General features: G+C 46.9%; 1 protein-coding gene across 2 annotated transcripts in view; it reads left to right on the top strand.

The window, feature by feature from the left end:
* Positions 1 to 18,096, top strand: part of xmas (RRM_XMAS2 and SAC3_GANP domain-containing protein xmas) — a 580,140-nt gene that overhangs the window by 211,717 nt on the left and 350,327 nt on the right. For both annotated transcript variants that reach the window (XM_065450653.1, XM_065450654.1), the window contains 3 exons: positions 4,039 to 4,139; positions 11,100 to 11,242; positions 13,829 to 13,990. In XM_065450653.1, the coding sequence (XP_065306725.1) occupies positions 4,039 to 4,139; positions 11,100 to 11,242; positions 13,829 to 13,990 (406 nt within the window). The remainder of the gene's footprint in view (positions 1 to 4,038; positions 4,140 to 11,099; positions 11,243 to 13,828; positions 13,991 to 18,096) is intronic.

Here is an 18,096-nt window from a genome sequence, read left to right on the forward strand (position 1 = left end):
GGAGAAGGCGGTACAGTGCAACTTCGACACAACCTAGAATGAGCGCGTCCGAGACCAAGTAATACATGGGTAGCGAACGTCAGCGTTCGCGAAAAGTTGTTAGCTCATGGCGAAATCCTGTCCCTGGACAAGGCAGAAGAAATTGGACGCTATTTAGAAGCCTTGCATCGAGCGAACCGCGCGTTCGGGTCCGAAAATGTACGAAGAATCGAGGCATCTCAACTTGGCGTTCCGTCGACGGGCCAAGATGACAGATTTCTTCCGAGCGGCCGCCAAGAGGGCCGACTTCTTCCGAGAGGCCACCAAGAGGGCCGACTTCTTCCGAGAAGCTGCCAAGAGGGCTGACTTCTTCCGAGAGTCCGTCAAGAGGGCCGACTTCTTCCGAGAGGCCGCCAAGAGGGCCGACTTCTTCCAAGAAGCCGCCAAGAGGGCCGACTTCTTCCGAGAAACCGCCAAGAGGGCCGACATTTCGCACCTGGCTTCTCCAGGAACCGTGGTGCATGCGATCGGTGTGGCAGCAGGAACCACATCGCGTCTTACAGGAATTGGCCAGCAAGAAATCGGCGGTGCAACGCCTGCCACACGTTGGGCCATTTTGCATCAGTATGCCGAAAAACCCGTACTGTTCAGCACGTCTCTTCCGCAGAGACGCTGTCTTCAACTTCCGCAGGGCAGCCGTCCGCGTCTGTCTTGACAGTAAGCGCTTTTGAAACTAAAAAATATTTGGAAGTCCGGTCGTAGTTAACGGCGTCTCCATGCGACTGCTGGTGGATATGGGAGCGTCTTGTGTCATTCATGACGGCCGAAGATTTTAGCAATCACTTTGGTCGACAGCACAGGCTGTCACAAACAACAGTGGACTTGAGAAATTTCTCCAAGCAACGCATCGACATTCAAGGCCTGTTTCAAGCCACTGTCCAGTTTTTCCAAAGGTCATGCTCCGTCACGTTCCACGTAACGACTACAGGAACATCACTGCTGGGTTTAGACGCCATCCAACATTTGGGCATACAGATCGACGGTACGTCGCTGACATGTCGTCTACCATCGCTTCCTTCAGTACAGAGCCCCACAGGTGTGCCTCCGTGTTTTGATCACCTCTTCAGTGACGAGTTGGGTCTCGTCAACAACTTTGTGCACCGAATTCATCGGCAGTAAGATGCGAAACCAGTATCTTCAAAGTTGCGCCGACTACCCCTGGCTCTCCGTGACCCGGTCACAAATGAATTGCGACGTCTCGAGGACTGCGACGTCATCGAGCACGTTGGGGCTTCTGAGTGGGTGTCTCCACTCGTGGTGGTGTGCAAGAAGAATGAAACCATGCGGCTCTGTGTAGATCTACGGGAACAGGACAGTCTTGTGCCTCAAGTTCAAGAAAGGGTCTTGCAGAAACAGTGGCAGACTAAACAGTACGTAGACAAACGTAGAGGTGCTCAGGCAACTCGTATCAAGGTGGGAGACACCGTCAGAATAAGATTTAACAGGAAAGGATTTTTTAAGCACAGTAAACCTCGTACAGTTAAGGCCCAGATAGGACCATCTATTTTTGTACTCAGTGATGGGAAGACGTGGCATGTGTCTAAGTTAACCCTAGTGATGAAGGATTCAGCAGATAGTACATTGTGTACAAGTGAAAGAGACTTTTTGTTCTCACATTCAAATCTGGATAGTCATTCCGATGACTCGTCTGTAGTGACAGCGTCTTCTCATAGTTGTAAGCATCAGCTAAGTAGTTCTTCTGACTGTATCACTTCCGAGTCTGCACAGTCAGCAGTCGTCTCTGCTGACTCCCAGGACTTGTTGGGACTTCGAGAGGAGCTTCCTGGGCAACCCTCTCCAGCTTTGAGCGACACCCACATTCAGTTGTCCAACCAGGGGGAGGGAAATAGTAGTGGGGTGACTGGGTCTTCGAAGTCGACCGATACGTGTCGCAACCCCCCGAAGTTCTTCTGAGGTACGCACACGTCCTCATCGTGACAAAAAGCGGCCTCCGTGGCTCTGATTATGTTTCTAGAGTGTAGAGCATATTGCCGTCTTCGCAATGCCATGGCTAGGGGCCTCGTGGCATTTAGGAGACAGTTCACGTTTTGTTAACACAGGTATAAAATGTGTTCCTTGTTGCGGTGCAGTGAGTCTTGTGCCGCGTTCCTTGTTGGATTTTGTTTGAGTGACTGCCTGTGTTTTGGTGCCCAAGACTTGTGCGCGTGTGTGTAAACTTGGGTGGGGACGGACTGAAATTGTTGTGGACTTGAGTGCGTGCCTTGTGTGCGACTGGTGCGTGCGTGTGTGAACATGGGGGGAACGAACTGAATTTGTCCTTGTACTTAAGTGCGCGTCTTGTGTGCGCGTTTCACTGTATACTTACTTTGTTTCCAGGGGGGGATGATGTAGTATAGCGTCGCCCCCTGTCAGATCTCTGTGTTATCATACATTTATGTTTCATTGTAGTTTAGCTAGATGGCGCACCCCCCTTCTGTCATGTGACGAGCTGGGACCAATCAGGAGGTGTCATCTGGCATGTGAAGTCCATTTTAGTAATAAACGGCCGCGAGCCAGCTCAGTCTTCGTTCCGATTTTCATCAGGAGCAGTTAGCTCTGTGTTTCCCTCTCTGCGTTGGCGCACGCCGCGCGTTCGCTGGGCGTGGGCCCCCACTTGCCTGCCGCTGCCGACACAACACACACCCTTGCCTAAAATGTGACGGCATGACCAGAAACCAAGCGAAGACATGGTAGATAGCATCCTTAAGACATCATGGCTGCGGCATTTTCTGCTGCCTGCAAAAATGTCACTTGTCAGCTGGAAGTCTGCGTGGAGTGTGCACGCCTGTTACCCAGTGGCTGTGTTATAGAGTTGTGACAGCAACCATGGCACTCGCTTCTACTGGAGTTCGCTCTGGCTACTTGATCGGTGGCAGCAAGAAATAAATGGTGACATGAGCCTTCACTCAGTCTCATCTCACATCGAGCACAAAGCACTGGCGTGTGCACAATCTCGGGGGGCCACGGAGTCACGAAAGTGATTTCTTGCTATGAGGTGGCGCCACAGCATTTACTGAGGCCAGCATGGAATGCAGTTTTACTGGCAATGACGGCCTACCAAAGCTAGCTCCTAGTACCCTGCGATTGAAACACTGGCCTCGCAGTACGTTTGAGGTTTTCGTATGGGCATACAATTGTATTTATTCAGACAAGAATGAAAGTATTTCCTTTGCGGTGTTGTGCCCACTTGTGTATGTAGTTCCACAGCCAGATGTGATAGCGCCACAGGGTCTGTCTCTCACTTGGATGCATGCGGTTGACTCTTGGGTGTGAGGTTGGCAAGGTGGAAAAGCCAGCACAGCACTTGCATGATGCAGAAACTGCCGAAGCACGAGAGCTGCAGGTGGTGCTGGGTCGAGGGAACACTGAACCTGTTGACCATCTGCCACATCAAGTTAGTTTATTTTTCTAAGAATAAATTAGAACTGCACATGTTGCATTTTCTCCTGTCTTATAATGCAGTGCAATGATATTTTTTATCAGTGGTTGAGTACAAGTGGTGGAAATATAATGAATTGCTACGTCATCCGACTAAAATGTCCTGATGCAGTCTCAAATCGTGTCCTGCATTTACCTCAATTTCTTGCTTACTAAAGCTCTGTTCTGGATAATATTGATGCATTAGGTGCCCTCGAGCATTAATCTATCACTTTAGCTTAACTTACTATTTGCCTTTAGCACACATAGCACACATTGCACACATAGAACGTTTGTGTGCACTTCCAGTTTGCCTTTCTGGGGCTTTCTACCAATGTGAACTGGTGTTGCATACCTTATAGGTCACACAAACAGTTTATTGTTTTTGGGGTACTTCGGGAATCAACAGCAGTGGCTTCATGTAAAGTGTGGTTTCTCCTTGTTAGTGAAGACTGAGCTTTGAGTGAAAACAAGCAGTGAAGGAGGCAAACGAGCAAAATGCCAACTGACAGCTATATTTCGTTCTACAATGTTGATAGCAGCATGCGAAAACATTTGTGATGGTTTTTCTGCTGCATGCAGGCTGGGGAGAGAGTACACAGAAGGAGCAAGAGCCTGCCCCAGAGGTGGAACGACAGCCAGAGCCAGAGCCAGAACCAGGGCCAATTGCATACCCTGATGAGGTCAGTGTGGTTGCGTGGCTGTCGCTGGTCCAGAGCTTTTGGTGGCTGCAGTGTATAGGCTTTGCATGGGGCCTAAAGACAGTCGCTAAAGACAGTCCCTTTAGTAAAATTTAGTTTCACTTTTGCTAGACTGCAAAATTTGGTCAAATTATCCGAAAGGAAAGATTAACAAACAGTGACAAAAGGAACAAACTCAAATATTTTTTCTTAGTTAAAACTGTTGCGCAAAGCGACAAAAAAACAGGACTGAAGTGAGGAAACAAAACATGACACCTGAGCATGCAGTCCTGTCTCATCGTTGCTTTGCGGAAAAGCTTTACATATGTCTTACCGACTAGCCTACTGTGGAATTATCCATATGTTTTGTTTTTGCTTGAAACTGTCCATAGACTACTTCAATACAGTAGTACAATAATTATATATATCATTGTCCATCAGGGTCCCACAGACCACAACACTGTCTTCAGCACTGAGAATATTCTCAATAGACATTGCCCAGGGTGCATTGTAGTCACCATCACTGCAGTGCAAGTTGCTGCTGTCACCTAGGGAAGCAGTAGCATAGTCTGTGGAATTTTTTTAGTGGTCAAGCTTTAATAACTGCAGCATGCATAAGGAATTGGGCATTGTTGGGGATCGAATTAACCAAAGTGGCATTCTTTGGTGTTAGAGCTAAACAAGTTTTTTTTTTCTATAGCCAAGGTATGGTTTCTCTCCAGAATGTTCCAATGTGCTCATATTGGCACGACATTGTGTTTTTGCCAGCCTTTTTGCGGCTATGGACAGTGCTACCGGATATCTTGCGCACTTGGCAAGAGAATCGCATGGTCGCCTTTTTCCCGAACGATGTTGCCAGCCTGCAGACAGGGAATCTTTACATTAGCACACGCTGGCAACAAAAAAAGTTCAGAGCAGAAAACGAAACTTAACACTGGAGGCCCATTGAGGTGAACATTTATGACATGGAGTTTCAGTTTCTTGGATGGTTATGACTCATTCATTATCCAACAGGCGGCTTGGGCGAGCTCACAGCGCTTGTAGTTTTCAGTACACCATTCTGAGGGGTAAGTGTGCTTCCAAAGAAGAGAATAATCGACCAGGATTGCTGAGATTTCAACGAGGACTGGACACGCAGGCACTTTTCTGTTCATCAGGGTGTGTCCGTCCTATGTGCTGGAAATACGTTTCTGTTCCGAAGGAGCACAATATCGCTATGAGACACGATGCTCTCGTACACTCTTTTCAACACCGGCAGAGGCAGTGCATTTAAAGCAGATGCTGCTTGCAGGGCAAGGCACCATTCAAGATGTGAGCTTGTCAAGAAGGACAGTCCAGAGACGAGTCCATGATACCGTATTTACCGAAGTAAGGAATGCACTTCTTTACCAGAGGAATTCACGCAAAGTTCAGGCGTGCATTCATTCTGTGGGGTTAAATTCCTAGTGATCTTTTTCTTCGCAGCCACCGTTAACCCTTTGAGGGTCGAATTATTTTGAAGAAAACTTTCCCAGGTGGTCAAATTACTTTATTACGGATCTTGAATTACAAGATGTATAAAGTCGGGAATAAATAGTAAAAAAAAAATTAGGAACAGTATTTTGGTGTCGGCATCACTCAGAACTGCAAAATGTTCAGTAGTATTTCAGAGTGTGGTACTCCTTGGAACACGAGTCTCCGCACAGCCGCAGAGAGCGAGAATACCTCGTGAGCGGCGGTGATAAACGTGCTAAGAGCAGTGCCAATCAAGATAGAAATCAACTTCCGCCGCCCCTGCGATAGCGTGCCGACAAAGATAAAAATCATGTTTCGCGCGCCTCCGTTGCGGCGGAACCAAAACCGCGAAAGCACGTTGCTGCTGAGAGCGAGAATACCTCCCGAGCGGCGGTTATAAACAAGCTAAGAGCAGCGCCAATCAAGATAGAAATCAACTTCCACCGCATCTGCAAGAGAGTGCCGACAAAGAGAAAAATGACGTTTCGCGCGCTTCCGTTGCGATCACGCGGCGAAACCGAAACCGCAAAAGGGGTGTTGCCGCAGTCTGCGCGACGCGCTGAAGCTAGAAGTCAGTTCTGTTTATCTCCCCAAGATGGTAGCACAAATTTCAAACGCCTCTTGTAAGTCCTAAGAGGTGGCAGCACCTCCCAGTGAGCGTGCATCGTCATTAGGGTGCGAAATTTCAAACGGAGGATCGAAACCGTACCCGTACGGCGAAGACCTTGCGGGACAGAAAACCGCCGCCGTACATGTACGGCGAAAACGGTCAAAGGGTTGAACAGTAGGAGGCACATGGTGTGATTCAACATCCAGTACAGTCAAACCCACTTATAACGTTCTATCAATTATAACCATATTTTGCTGAAGTTACGATTTTGCTATCCTACCCATTGAAACTGCGTTCAGATATAACAAACATTTTTTAAAACATCCTACTTTTACAACAAACTATTCAAACCCAGTCGCAGTAAAAATTTGCCGAATACAAAGTGAACAAAAAAATAAAAAATCGGAACACGCCTTATAAAGCCTGTTCGGGCGCGTGCTCCGCTACAGTTTAATCGCGATGAAGGTCTCCCAGATAGGGGAGCACTGCTTGCAGATTTTGGACGCTGTGGGCAAGGTCACTGACTTTCTATGCAGTTCTCCAGGGGCAGAATGGCAGTCAGGAAAAAAAAAAAACACCCACCATATCAGGGAGCTCGAAGCCCGGCTGTCAGCTTTCGTGCGGCAACCTTTTCTGACACCGTTCTCTAGAACTACCGTAAAGACCGTACTATAGGTTGGACCGGAATATAGGTCGATCCCCCAACTAATGAATTCTAAAAATGAACAAAAATCTTTTTCAATGGCAAAAGTACCGAAAGACACCCTTACCTTGAAACAAATGCGACTCATGCACAATAGTGACAGTATTTATTTAAATCGTGCTCGCATGTACGCCCGGCCAATTATTAACAGTACCGCGCGACCATCAACCCACGTGCTTGTCAGCACCTTGTTAACGGCGCTGAGCAGCGAAACAAACGAGATACGCGCACGTGTACACGTGTACTTAGTTTCGCTATTTCGCCGCTCTGTGCCGTGATAAGGTGCTGACAAACACGCAGGTAGATGGTCGCACGATTTTCTTAAAAATTGGCCGGGTGTACAGTACACTGAAGGGCACAAAGTGCTCAAGCGCTACTCCGAATCATAGCAACGCCTTTGATCAGAGTCGTCCGAACTAGAGTCGGATGACGAGTGCTTCTCGCTGCCCAGTCCAGAGACATGCGTGATCTCTACCGCTTTCAAACGTATGCATTCGGCAGTCACAGGCAGCAATCTTACACGCAGCTCTCGGACGAGCTCCGCAAACTTGTCTTCCAGTTCTGCAGTCCGCCCACGGAATGACGTCTTCTGTTGGTTTGCTGCTTCTGCCTCCGCCAGTACCGAATGCAGTACCGAATGTATTTCGTTCCACACTTTTGAAACTGGTGTCATCCTGGAAATTAATTTCAAGTGGATATGCCTTGCAAGCGCACTGGCTGTAATTCCTAAATTGCAGTGTGTGCTGTAAAGTAATTAATTGAGCAGGTAATTATTTCATTTTTGTCAATTATTTGAATATGTGTTTAGATTTCTAGGCTAGTAAAGTCAGCTTCTTCGAATAATCAAGCTCAAGGACAAGAATTATGCCATCTGCCACAGGTGATAGTTTAAAACTTCTCTGTGTGTGTGTGTGCGCGCGCGTGCACGCACGCACCCACGCACACACGCACGCACACACACACACACACACACACACACAGTCGAACCTCGATATATCGAACAGCGTGATGATCATGAGATAGTTCCACGTAGCGAAAATTCTATATGTAAAATCAGGTAAAAAACGCGTCAAAATATTCTGCAGATCAATCAGTGTTAACCAAGGGCGCAAACGGGGGTCGTTGTTTGGAGCACGCGTTCGGAAGCGCCACGCGCAATTGGCCTAGGCCGCGCCAACTTCGTGCAGGTGACGAAGTCTGTGCATTGATTGAGCCGAACGCATGGTCTGAACAATGATCCCCGATCGTGCGTCAATCGTGGTGCAGTAAATACTCACTTGAAGCATTACACCAAGTAGCTATTTATTTGGATGAAAGTACTGAAACAGGGTAGCCTCCTTTTTATTGACAGCCCCGTGCTTAAACATGGAGTCCTCAACATAGTCTGAACGATCCACAAGCGATATTGCGCCGCAGCAGCGGTGTAGAAGTAGTAGTATGGCCAAAGCAGCTACAACGTGTTACAGCCTCAATCGAAGTTGGCAGCGGGGCAACGTCAACGCTTGCGGGATCAACCTCGGCAGCGTCTTCGTTTGGCCGCTACTTTTGCTACGTTCTCCACGTCCATCAGTCAAAGCATTTTGAAACAGTGGCAATAAGAAAGTCTTGAGTGGCGTCTGCCAAGGCGTCTATGAGTGAGCCCAGCGAGCGTGCGCCGTCGCACGTCATTATGAAGGGAAACCGCCAGTCCTCGCGAGGCGCGGCAGGCGCAGAGAGCTGCGCCGAGGAGTCAGTGCGACAAATGCAATGAGTTGTTGATGTCAAACTAGCCAAACCGCTGCATGCATACGCCGCTACGTTCACATAGCACCCTCGGCGAGATTGATGTGTGCAGCTACAGTGCACAGCAGTCGGAAACGCTCATCATGCCACCTCTTTGACGGTGTTGGAGGAAAGCTCACCACCTTGTGAACGAGCGCACGTGGTCTGGGGTGGCAGAATTCGATATGTCAATTTTACGTCTGACCCCGTTTGAAATAAAAAATAAAAAATACATGCCATTTTCCAGGTGATATAGAAAGTGTTCGATATACCCAATAATTAGATCTATCCATGTTCGATATATCGAGGTTTGACTATATATAATAGGCAGAAGCGCCGCCGAGGCTTTCAGGGAAGAACGGTCTGGCTGCCAGCTGCCTGCCATCAATAGGACGGCCGTAGGCTAAAGTTTGCAGAAGCCTGCCTATGGGAATACAGCAAAACTCTACAGCAAAACAAAAAAAGGGGGGAGGACCTTGTCCGTGCACTCATATGACTTTTGTTTGCCTAATATATATTTGTGCAAATTTTTAATACAATGTTTTTGTATCTTGATGCTTATGTGCTGTAGTCCAACTTGGCAGATCTGCCATGTCTATGACCTTTGGCCATCCCAACTACTGTTCTGATGTGTATGGCAAAACAAAACAAATACAAGTTTGATCTAACAACATTGAAATGCATTGGTGCTTCTTTGCTGCCTAGTGAGCAGACTGTCCAGTCAAGTAATGCAGCTATCATGTTGGAATTATGAGAGTACACCAGATGGTGTCCTTTGACAGGTAAAGTGTGAGGGCTGTTCAGGTTGGAGCCTAGAAAAAATGTGGGGCTCGGAAAGCATTGCTCACGTGCCATCCAGAATTTTTTTTAACGACAACAACACAGTATATCAGTCCCTGAACTAAAGTGGGAAAAAGACTTGGTTTCTACAGCATGCCTAAATAAATTTCTAAGAATTATAAGCTTTCATTTTTCCTTAGTCAAAGCGTTTTCCAAAACACACATATATCGGGCAAAAAACATGGGCGGCTGCTTCCCAGTGGATCTGCTCAGATATGCTGCTGGGGCTGTCTAAAGTTTAGCTCTGCTGTGCAATGCTATGGGCCATGTGGGCAAGTGTGGCCATATGTGAGAGGTGCGTTTGGCAAAGTTCTCACCATGCGATGAGAAACACATACCCTGACGTATTCCTTTCTTCTGTTGTTCATTTCACGAGAAGCCAACAAACACTGACACTAAGGACAACATAGGGGAAATTACTTGGGCTTAATAAATGAAAGAAAGAAACAATAAATTAATGGAAATGAAAGTGGATGGGGAAATGGCGCCGCGGTAGCTCAACTAGTAGAGCATCGTACGCGTAATGCGAAGGTTGTGGGATCGTTCCCCACCTGTGGCAATTTGTTTTTTCATCCACTTTCATTTCCATTAATTTATTGTTTCTTTGTTTCATTTATTAAGCACAAGTAATTTCCCCTATGTTGTCCTTGGTGTCAGTTAGTTGGTATCTTATGATATGACTAATAAAAATTTGGTTCTCGGTTAACCCCCTTTCTTCTCGTTTTTTTCTCTGTGGTGTAATACCTGCTGCGAAAAGTGTTGCAAGGCTGCAATGCCAATTGTGGCTTGCAGCTGTGAAGGGCCAGTCTTGATGCATTTCCTGTTTTAAAAATAATCTCTGCTGAGGAAGGTTCATGACGTGGCCTGGAGGCAAGTGACCTTGACGCCAGGCATGTCCTTTATCCTCCTCCTTCTGGGATCAACTGTCTGTTTCTTTTAGTGAGGCAAAAGCCTTTGATGGGGCACGGGTCAAAAAATTGCTTGTTCAGAGTTGTGGCACCAAATTCAAGGGCACCAAAATTCAGTGGCACCAAATTTCATCAGAGTCGAACCTACAACCATTGGTGGGAGTCGAACCCACGACCTTTTGTGGTAATTAGGGCCAAGGTAAATAAGCCGCAGTTAAAGTGGTTAAACCCAATGATCTATGGTGGGGGTCGAACGCTCGACCTTTAAATTTCGCCGAATTTTCTGCCTCATGAGCTGTATAATGCTTTTGCAATAAAGGACGAGAAAATGAGTAATAGGAAGTAACGACGCATTCGAATGAGAATGTCAAGTAATTTGATAAATATCTCATGAGCGCATATACTTTCTCCTTCATCCTCTTTGACGTAGGGCTAAAGTGACTGAAAAATTTTTTTTACTCCGTCTAATAAGCCATTCTGAAATGGAAAATAGGGAGTGCTGTAGTTGGCCAAGTAAAACCTGTGTCTTCTCAGATGTCAAGTGCAAATTGCACTGCTGGGCTTTCTTGCAGTTCTCATGTGCTTGTTGTTGTTGCCATTGCTTGATGGAAATGAATGGGAGCACGCCTCCTGCTGCGTTTGGGCAGGTGATCGAAGAAGTGCTGCATGCGTTGGTCGAGGGTGTGGTGCACCACGAGCTGGAGGCCCTGGGGCAGGACCTTGTGCTCACCAAGGTGGCTGAGCTGACAGCCACGGCCCTGCTCGAGGAAGAGACACACCAGCTCTCCAAGTGAGCATTCTCTCTGCTGCATTGTGCACCACCAGGTGCCACACTTGGCATCTTGGAAGCCCGCACTGAAATGGTGCGACTAAGAAAATGCTTCGCTTGGCATCTAGTGAACTGATCTTGTTCAAGTTTGTGGCATAGGGAAGGAAAATGCAAATACCCTGTATCGAGTACCAGCTGCTAAGAGCAATTTTTTTTAAAAATTAGGCCATCAGTTTTCTTGCAACCATTGTTTCCACAAAAATTAAGATTTTTTTAGTTGAGGCATTAAGCCTACGACTTTTTAATCCAGCAGTAAAGATGAATTTACTTCATATTAATTGCTATTTCAAGTAGCGATATTGTAAATAGCATTTATTTGGACATCTAAAGCAGACAGAAATTGATATATTATCACATGTTTTCGTATCAAGGCCACGTATCTTAGAAGTAAGTTTGGGCCTAGACATTGTGGGTGCTCATACATGAGAGAAAAGTAGATAAATGTGCATCTGCTTTTAATAATCAACGTAACTGCCACCACATGCAACAACCTTGACAAACCTTTGTTTTGGTTTCATTGCAATAGCAAATATACGGACACTCCAGGCACATTTCTGCCATCATCATCACCGTGATTCCGCATAAAGTCCAAGGGCGATAGAATCGTTGCTGTACACTGTATGTGCGAGTGAAAGCATGCAATGAAGAGTCCGCGAACGCAGCTCAAACTTGTGTGTGCAAGTGAAAAGGGGGCTGGAGGCTCGCGGCTGAGGCAAGGGAGTGGGGCGTTATTCTCCGGCGCCTGCTGCTTATGGCGCAGCGGTGCAGGTGCCGTACGTTGAAAGCGATCCGAGATAGGGCCAAAGTGCATGCCTGCACAGGCCTCATCTTCAATGCAATCTGCAATGTTTGCAAAGTGCGCGTAGTGCCGGTACCTTTGTATTCGCCGTGCTTTTGACGTTTCGTTCGCATTGAAGCGAGAGATGCATGAAAGTCAATTTGATCGCTTCTACTGCCACGATTCGTCACTCCAGCATTTTGACAGCGAGTTTCCGCGCTCATCGAGTGAGATGTGTTCATGTTTACTTGTGCGCACGTGACACCGTGCTTATTAATTTAGTTAAACATGTGGGCGGGCTGGTTGGGTTGAATTCATGTTAGCATGTGTAAGCATGACTGAATAAGGCCGTAGAAAGAAACAGACACACAGAGACAGCGCTGTCTCTGTGTGTCTACTATCCTTGCTTTGTTTAGCTATATACTAATTTGCTATAGCAATCGGTGCTTCACCTTTCGGGTGGAACTGGAACTTTTTGTTTGCTACCCTCGTTTTTCATTGCTGGTACATAACCATGAAACTCGAGCAGCGGGAGTCTGGTGCACCGCAAGCGTACATTACAAGATGAAGCCATCCTCTGATGCGTGCTTTGACGTCACACCACATGTAAGGTTGTGCGATGAAAAAAGGTGTGAACGTTTTCCCATAAAATGACAGTGTATGTTTGAGGCAGCGCCGGAGCTAGAATGACGAAACCTTGCCGCACAAATGCGTATGGCACATGTACAGCGCGTTGCCTGCAGGTGTCGTGGCATACATACATTGCAAAGAACACATGTGCAAAGTGCTACAGGGCAGTCACAGGGTGCCTGAATATGACTTTCGCCAATGCTTAGTCAACAACTGGGCAAACAACCAAAGAGGAGACTGATAGACTGAGCAGTATGCCTCTATGGCATACCAATAGTACTGTGATGTTTGGAGGTAAAGCGATCCTTGGGTGCAGGCTTGGACATTTTGCCACTCGTAGGGTCACGTGCTGAAAAACTCGTAAGGCTTTCGTGCGAAATGTGAACGGAATATTGTAGTCGAACAGCCGTATAATTTTTGGGCAGTTTTTGAGTGGTGATGCGTGCATGAAACGTGAAAACCTTTGCATGCGCACTGTGCATACACAGTGGCATGTGGCTGTCCATGAAAAGACAGTACAACTGCAAAGTGAGACAGCAGAAACTGTTGGACCCTGGGAAACGGATTTTATTATGTGCCAACGTTAAGTTGACAGGTTTAGTCAGTGACTACAAGAATTTCTTCATTAGAACACATGGCGAGACAAAGTTCTGTTGAACTCCTGACTAGACTAACATGATATCTGCTTTGTAGTGTTACAAGCTCTTGTTCCAGCTTCTGATCATAACAGTTGCTTTTTGGAACAGCCACAACCGTTACAGTGAACAGCTACTTAGCCTGATGGGGTTCTCCCCATGTTACATTTCTGCTCCCTCAAAATTTTGTTGAGACAGCAGCCTGTCAGCCTCATGCACCCGTTATTGCAGAGTGGAATATAACAACCTTGCAAGACCAGTATGCGAACTTATGCCAGTGTTTCTGCGTGCAGTGGCATGCAGAAATGGCATCAGAGCTTGACCGCCTGTGCAGTTAGGCCCTGTAAAGATGATTTGCACTTGGGCCTTTTTAGCCCATCGTAAGTTGTGGGAAAGCCAGTACCTGTGAGGTAAGGAAGCCTAATTGTAGTGCCTTGTTTATTCTCGAGGAGGCTCTCCGTGACATCAGTGCAGCACGTTGAATGTTGGGAGCACACATTTCAGGGTGGCTTGCCGGGAAGAGTACCTCCGTGCAGAAGAGCAACGTCTGCAGGAGAAGCTGCTGGCCAAGAGACAGGCGCGAGAGGATGAGGAACAGGCACGAGAGCAGCTTGCAGCTGAGATCCTGCGCGAGGGCCTGGAGAGTGAGACGGAGGACCTCTGCAGGTGAGACTCATTTCATGCTGCAATCCCCTTGATGTTTCGAGCAGCATCTGAATTAAATTTGTCTATTGTCCTTTAGTTGCAGGCACCAAACATTGTGATTGTGGGGGATACTGCCTACTGCCTAAAAACATGTTTGTTTGTTTTTTTTATTCATGGACATATTTTGATGAAACTTGCATTACTTCTGTGTATAGTAGTGATGGTGAAGAACCAAACAGGAGCGAAAACTGTGGATTACAAAACTTACTTTTTATTGGCGAAACCTGTGCCCATAAAATACAAATGGCACTCGAAGCACAACAATAGTGGAAAGCATAGTGGGCGATCACCAGAATCTGACCTGCAGGTCATACTTTTTTTTTTTTCATTTTATTTCCTTAAAGACCCTGTGTGTGGGTAACACCACATGGTGTCAGACATCTAGCTACATTTGCTGTAGAGGTCAAAGGGCAGGTGACCAGGGCGATGTTATAGGGAAGGCCGTTTCAGTCTCTGACTGCTCTGGGGAAAAAAAAAAGAGATACAGCGAATGTTCTGGTGTGGGCACGTGGACAATGAACCTGTAATGCATGGTTAGTGTGATGAGATATAAGTGGCAGCGGTGATTTAAAGCTCATGATTAAGTGTAGATTGAACGAAGTTATGGAAAAGGGAGAGGGTGGAAACATGGAGGCAGAAAAGTGCAGGGACCAATGAAATTGCAAAAAAATCATTATTTTCAAAATGATACTTTTGGAATTTCCAACTATTATTCTCCCACTATGTGAAATTTTGTACATTCTAAACCAATATTTTAGCCGCAATATAAATTTTTGGCACCAGTGTCGGCTAAATATGAGCCAAAGTTTCTGTAAAAAAGCGCTTTTTCCATGGCGCGTGACAGCCCCCGCAGTAGTTCGGTCCTGCCGACTCGTATATCGCTTAAAAGAGCAGTCTCTCGCTTTCATTTTCCCCCCACCACCACCGGCTCTATCCGCACATTGGCAGTGCAAAAATTCCGCCTCAAAAAGAAGTCCCAATGGGTGCTGTAATTGGTCGAAAAAGGCACGTGATCCTCAGCTAGCCACGCCATTGGCTAGACTCACGTCATCTGCATCACTCCGCGGCTGCTGCGCGCATGCCGTGCGTGCCAACGAGGTTTTCCACACTGTCAGCGATGCCGACCTCAACTCTGAATTTCACTATGAAGTACAAATGTAGAAAAAAAAAAAGGAGGAGGAAGTTGGCGTGCAACTTCCAGAAACAATGCTCCGCCATGCCACTTCCTGATCAGATTGATAACAGCCCACTCGAGCTGTCGAGTGATGCAGGAGATCTCAATGGCATGTTAGTCCTAATCCATTGAAGTGCTCCTGACAATGACCGCACTTCATTGACGTTTCGGCACAACGCTGCTATTCTGCAGCCAGAATTTTTCGCGGCGTACTGACAGTAGAGCTCAAGGGAAAACTTCAAGCATTAGCGGGAACTCCTGCTACTGACCGAAAATTGGAACTACTAGATCACATTGATGACACTGCTGCTGAAACAAACGAGCTGGCTACGTCTGCTGAGCATGCGTCCGCTAAAAACTTGCAGCGGGTGCTCAGAAGGCATCATCGTAGTGACACTATCCAGACAGACTACATTCTTGGAGGCTACTAATGCAATAGCACTTGTATATATTCAAATATTTTCTGGTGGTCTGTTGTAAAAGTACGCTCATTTTGTTTTTTCAAGTTTTCTCAGAGTCTAGTTTTTTTGTGTGTTTTTTTTTTACTTTCCGAAGCGCTATCTCAGTCTTCAGGACACGTAGGACCGTAATTTTAACAATGGCATGTAGCTACATGTTGTATCGTCATTCCATGGATGACGAAATGACAAGTACGACATCAGGAAGGCGACAATGCAGCAGCCTTTATTTTGTGCTCAATTATATAGCCCAGGCAAGCCAGACTGGCAAGGGAAAGAAGAGAAAGGGCATGCCTTAAGCCGAGTGCCAAGCGTAACGCGGCTTATGCCAGTGCATGTCTTATCGCAGCGCGATACATCTTTTTCCTCTTGAAAAAAAAATGCTTTAAGTGATTTGATTAAAGTTGCTGTCGTATTGCAGGCGCTGGGGAGGTTCGTCTTGGGGTAGGAGTGGAAGCTAGCATTGTTGAAGAAACAGAGGCGCTCGTTGTGTCAGAAACTGATGTAGGCGGAGTGGTCTGGTGATTAGCCTCATCGGTGACATCGTTTCCAAATACCTCCGGGTTGAAAGGTTCGTCTGTGGGTAGTAAATGTTGCCGGTTTATTTATTTATTTATTTATTTATTTATTTATTTATTTATTTATTTATTTAACATACTTTCAAGGCCTAGCAGGCACAACAGAAAGGAGTGGTAAAATATTCAATAATTGCAGTACAGGGAAATAATAGAAAATCAAACTACAAGACCAAAAATAACATACAGCGCGAAGGACAAGGACTGCGAGAGATGACAAAACGCAGCGCTGTGTTTTGTCATCTCTCGCAGTGCTTGTCCTTCACTCTGTACGTTATTTTTGATCATGAATTACCAACTAGCCCAAGCTACCACCTTAGCAAACTATAAAGTACTTTGAATGGCGATTTTCAAGTTAGTGGAGTCACAAATTTAGACTGTGGAGGCGGGAAGGCAGTTCCATTCAATGGCTGTTCTTGGCAAAAAGGAAGAATGGCACAAGTGAGTTCGGCAAGATGGCAACTAACTTTTGTGTTGATGGTCGATGAGAAATGAGATGTAACTTGGTGCGGTGAAAAGATTTTCTTTAAGAGAAGGGTTGAAGTAATATATTCTATGAAAAAGACAGAGACGAAAGTACTTGTGACGTAACCAAAGGTCAAGTAGATCTAGTGTTGTTTTCATGGACGTGACGCTATAATGACGAGAATAATTTGAGAGAATGAAACGGGCGGCGCGGTTCTGAATGCTTTCAAGGGAAGCGGCAAGATTGAAATGAGCAGGGTCCCATATGGCACAAGCATAATCTAATTTTGGACAGACGAGTGTTTTGTATAGAGCAAGCTCTAGTGAGGTGGGTGCTGATGCAAAGTTTCCTCTCAAATAGCCTAACGTTCGGTTAGCATTGTTAGTGACATATGCAACATGCATATTCCATGAAAGGTTGCTAGTTACATACAGGCCGAGATATTTATATCTGTTAACAACCGACAGGGTAGTACCGTTAATAGAATATGAGAATTGTGGAGTTCTCCTCCGTGCTTTTGGGGCAACGGAACGACAACACAGTAGTGCAAACAATCACAAGGGCATTTATTGCACCTTTCATAGATCAATGCCTGCTAGCCGAGTTGCTATCCACAAAACATGCCGATGGGCGCGCGACAAATCTAGAAGTCCGACTCACCGCGACTGGATAGCGAGCGAATATGTTCGCCCCATGCTGGATCCCAACGCCTGGTCGTTCGCATGTACGGTCACGCCAACGGTGGCGCGTTCGAAGGCGGCTACGCGAGACAGTCTCGCAGAAGCATGGGCCGGTGCGCCCCGCGCGGGACGTCCTTGCTGTTAGCCGATCCGCCGGGAAAGAGCCAGTCTGTTCTCCCCTGCACCCCCAAGTAACCCTGCCGTGAGGCGGCGTTAGCAGCGCAACACTTGCGCCATCTCTCGCACTGCGCCCCAACCATATCGACCGCCGCGGGCATCACGCAGGCCACGCGGCGAAGCCGGATTACAGGAGACGCACTATGCGGGAAAAACATCAGGGGACGCGCGATAGTCGCGCATCCCCACAACCTCCCAACCTTAAATCACTACATATTTCAGCGAAACATGTCACTCGGTGTCACATCAACGCGTGCTTCACGACAAAGTAGTACATGCAACAGTGGCCGCGCCGAAAAAATGTCCACACGCTGTCCATAGCATGCGAGCCAACATTGTCCCCGGGTACGCCGCTGGCGTCCGCCGGTCACAGCAGCAGCTTTGCAGACTCGACGGCACGATTCCAGGCCAGTACTCCGGAAACGACGACGCAGTAGTCGGTACGAGCAAGCGTCGCTCGCGCCGACGCGCCCTGCTGGCAAAAGCCGCCATAGCTGTCGGTGACCGCCGGCTCTTTTGTCCACCGCCTAGGGTTGT

Source organism: Dermacentor albipictus, chromosome 5, assembly GCF_038994185.2.
Source record: "Dermacentor albipictus isolate Rhodes 1998 colony chromosome 5, USDA_Dalb.pri_finalv2, whole genome shotgun sequence".
Classification (NCBI taxonomy): Eukaryota; Metazoa; Arthropoda; class Arachnida; order Ixodida; family Ixodidae; genus Dermacentor; species Dermacentor albipictus.